We start from the raw sequence: 3,818 nt of genomic DNA on the forward strand, positions 1-3,818 counted from the left end.
ATAACATCGATAATTTCATCAAAGTATTGATGTTCACCCTTGATATGCTGATAGTATTGTTAAAGTTTTGGTCTAAATTTTAATGTTTTTGTATAGGTATATACCTGTTCTATGTAAAACAGAAGAGTTCTGATTACCTAGACTTACAAAATATTTTTTTTCCAGATGTTTAATTAACATCGATAATTTCATTAAAGTATGGATATTCACCCTTGATATGCTAATTGTATAATAAAAGTTCTGGTCCAGGTTTTGATGTTTTTGTATAGGTATATACCTGTTCTTTCTAAAACAGAAGAGTTCTGATTGCCTAGACTTACATAATATTGTTTTTCTAGATGTTTTAATCACATCGATAATGTCATCAAAGTATTGGTGTTCACCCCTGATATGCTGATAGTATTATGAGAGTTCTGGATCAGATTTTGCTGTTTTTGTATAAATCTATTGATCTTCTAGGTAAAACAGAAGAGTTCTGATTACCTAGACTTACAAAGGGTTACCTATCACAAACTAGAATTCTTTAGTTACGAATTTGAAAATACCAAAAACGTTTCGTAATTTTTTTTATTTTCAATATTTTCATTTGACCGAAATATCTTATTCCATCTGGTTGAAATTCCGATTTTCGGTGGTTATATTTTTGAAATGTATATGCTTTGCATTGCAACCTAACGTTAAACCGATGATACTATTTCTGTACGTTTCATAAAGAAAATAATTATTTAAACTAAAAATTATTTTCGCTATTATTAAAATACAACATGACAAATACCAAATAAGTTCAATCATAATTTTGAAATCCAAAATGTTTATATATACAGAGTATATACTTTGTAGTTATGTTCTATTTGTGTGTAAATGAACTTTTTCTGATTGATCCGGGTCTTGGGTGTTTATTTATTTAAGTATTTGTTATAAAATATAGTATCGTTGAGTTAGTATCCCATAACACAAGTTTTGAACTTACTTTGGGTTTGGCTCAATCTGTGTGATTTATCCATGTATATGTTGCAGTCAAAACTCTTAACCAGTCAAAAGTACTTTTGACTAGCAACAAAAAAGCTTTTTGGGTGGTTTACAAAAAAAATACCTAACACTCGAAGGGTGATCGCTCGCTGCGCTCGCGATCACCCTTCGAACCTATCACATGCATGTCGCGTCTGAGAACAATGTCCGAAAAGAATACGACTACTTATTTGTTAGTAAGAGCGCGTACCTGCTTCATGCAGCAACGGTCAAAAGTACTTTTAACTGATTTTGCTAGTCAATAGTACTTTTGACTGGTTAAGTGCTAGTCAATAGTACTTTTGACTGGTTAAGAGTTTTGACTGTGACATATATATTTATATTATATTTAATGAATCATTCAAAAAATTACGGCGCTGTTTTTCGCTAACACTTATTATTTTTATAACTCTACAGGTTCACTTTACTTCGGCCTTTAGGGTCCTAATAAAATAGAAGTTATTGAAAATCAAATCTAGTTTGTGATAGGTTACCCCCAAGGCCCAAGGGCCACCCCGCCGCAACCTAAACCTACCTATAGCGCTCTGTCACAAGATTCAAATGTGATATAGAGTAATCCAAAAACGTAATGTTTAAATACATAGTGTTAATCTTCTAAAGTAAAACATTTAGCCTGGTAAAATAAATGGAGCAAAAACATTTTTTGTTGTGTTGCTGTAAAATTAATATTATTAATTATTTTTACGGTAGTTAGATAATAAACATCATTGTCTGTCTAAACATCTCATACACATATTGTTGTTTATCATTATTATTAAAATGTCTGATAATTTAGCAAAAGTGTATAAATCCAATAGAGGTGGATTAAAATTACATTATGAAGGATTCAGTTATTATAAAAACAAAGTGAACAATACTAAATTTTACTGGTGCTGTGATTCACGAAAACACTACATTTATAAATGTTGTGCAACATTAGTTACAGAAGTAAATAGTGCAAATGATATGATACATAATGTTTTAAAATGCAGTAATAAGCACAATCATGAGCCAAATCCACTTGATAAAGAAATCTCGGATTTTAGGCAAAAATTGAAAGAGGATGCAAGAACCGGATTAAAGGTATGCCAAATTTTGCAAAATAATCAAAGTGATTGCACTCCAGAATTTCTAGATCATTTACCTAGTCAATCAGCTCTTAAGCAGGTGATGTATAGAGCTAGATCAAAGGTCCCAAAAAAGAAAGAGCCCACTGATATTTTATTTGAAATAGATGAAAGTGAAATGCAAATAAATGGTCAATGTTTTGTCATCAAAGATCGGATTTACAATAATAATAAGCGAATTTTGTTACTGTCAACGAAAAACATGATGCAATTATTGCAACAAGCAGATTTTTGGGTCCTTGATGGTACATTTAAGATTGTGCCACACATATTTCAACAATTATACACCATACATGGTAATTTATCAGTAACAGGAAATAAAACAAAAACGTTCCCTTTACTGTATTGTTTATGCACAAACAAAGATAAGAAAACATACGACATGATATTTGAATTATTACAAGAATACGGAGTGGAAAATGATTTAGAATTTCATCCAAAAATATGTATTTTGGACTTCGAAAAGGCGGCAATCCAAAGTTTAAAATCTAATTTTGAGAATGTGATACTACATGGCTGCCACTTTCATCTCGGGCAAATATTATATCGGCAAGTTCAACAAAGGGGTTTAACACAAAGATATGCAAGTGATATAAAGTTTAAAACAGATGTAAAATGTCTTTTGGCACTGAGTTTTTTGCCTCCGAACGAGATTCCTATATATTTTAATAAATTACTCGTCAGTTATAAAGGTAAATATATAACTACATTTTTTACGTCTCATTTTTATACTTTGCTATACATATAACATGGCAAGTTTTAATTTTTACTATTGTTTTTTTTTTTCAGACGACGATGATATTATTTCTTTAGCCCATTGGTTTGAAGAAAATTATGTTAGTGGCACTTGCAGTGCCCCCGCAAGATATATTCCGGAATTTTGGAGCTGCGAGTTGATAAATACATTAAAATTGCCACGAACTCAAAATTCAGCGGAAGCTTGGCATCATCACATTAACCAAATAATAGATAAAAAATCTCCCGGATTTTATCACCTTATAAAAGAACTTATAAAAGAGACAATAATAAAGGAATCAGAGATAGAAAAGATGTTATGCGGATCACCGCCTGAAAAAAAAAGAAGAAAGTATATCATTAAAGATGAAAAATTGAAAAAAATAATAGAAATTAAAGAAAATCTTAATGAAATAAAATACTTGAAAGAAATTTCAAAAATAATTTGAATATTGTTATATATTAATTCTGCATTTACACAATTACTGTTAATTAAATTGAAGTTATTTAAAATCTGTATAAATAATAATTTAGAAGAAGTTACCTCTATTGTTAACACTTCTAGAAAATAAAGTTATTGTTACTTATATTATTGTTACTTAAATAAGTGTCATTTATTATAATATATTAATCCTGCATGTACGAAATTACTGTTAATAAAATAGAAGTTATTGAAAATCTGTGTGAATAATAATTTGGAAGAAGTTATTTCTATCATTAATACTTCTAGAAAATAAAATTCTTGTTACCAAATAAATTTTCAAATAAAAATTACATACTTTGATTTTCGGTAGATAGTTTTTTTTTGAAGACGAAAAATATATTTATTGGATTTATATAAACAGAAAATATGGTAAAGAACCCATTTGGCATTTAAAACTTCGTTGTACCGTTTTCGAACAAATAAAAATCGAAGAAAAACAAATCTAGTTTGTGATAGGTTACCCT

General features: G+C 29.3%; 1 protein-coding gene across 1 annotated transcript; it reads left to right on the forward strand.

Annotated features, from left to right (window-relative positions):
- The first annotated feature begins 526 nt into the window (after window positions 1-526).
- Window positions 527-3,543, forward strand: LOC132904299 (uncharacterized). The gene is made up of 2 exons (XM_060954229.1): window positions 527-2,827; window positions 2,925-3,543. The coding sequence occupies exons 1-2, from the start codon at window positions 1,789-1,791 to the stop codon at window positions 3,317-3,319; spliced, it is 1,434 nt and encodes a 477-aa protein (XP_060810212.1). The 5' UTR covers window positions 527-1,788; the 3' UTR covers window positions 3,320-3,543.
- Window positions 3,544-3,818: the final 275 nt, after the last annotated feature.

Source organism: Amyelois transitella, chromosome W (genome assembly GCF_032362555.1).
Source record: "Amyelois transitella isolate CPQ chromosome W, ilAmyTran1.1, whole genome shotgun sequence".
NCBI lineage: Eukaryota > Metazoa > Arthropoda > Insecta > Lepidoptera > Pyralidae > Amyelois > Amyelois transitella.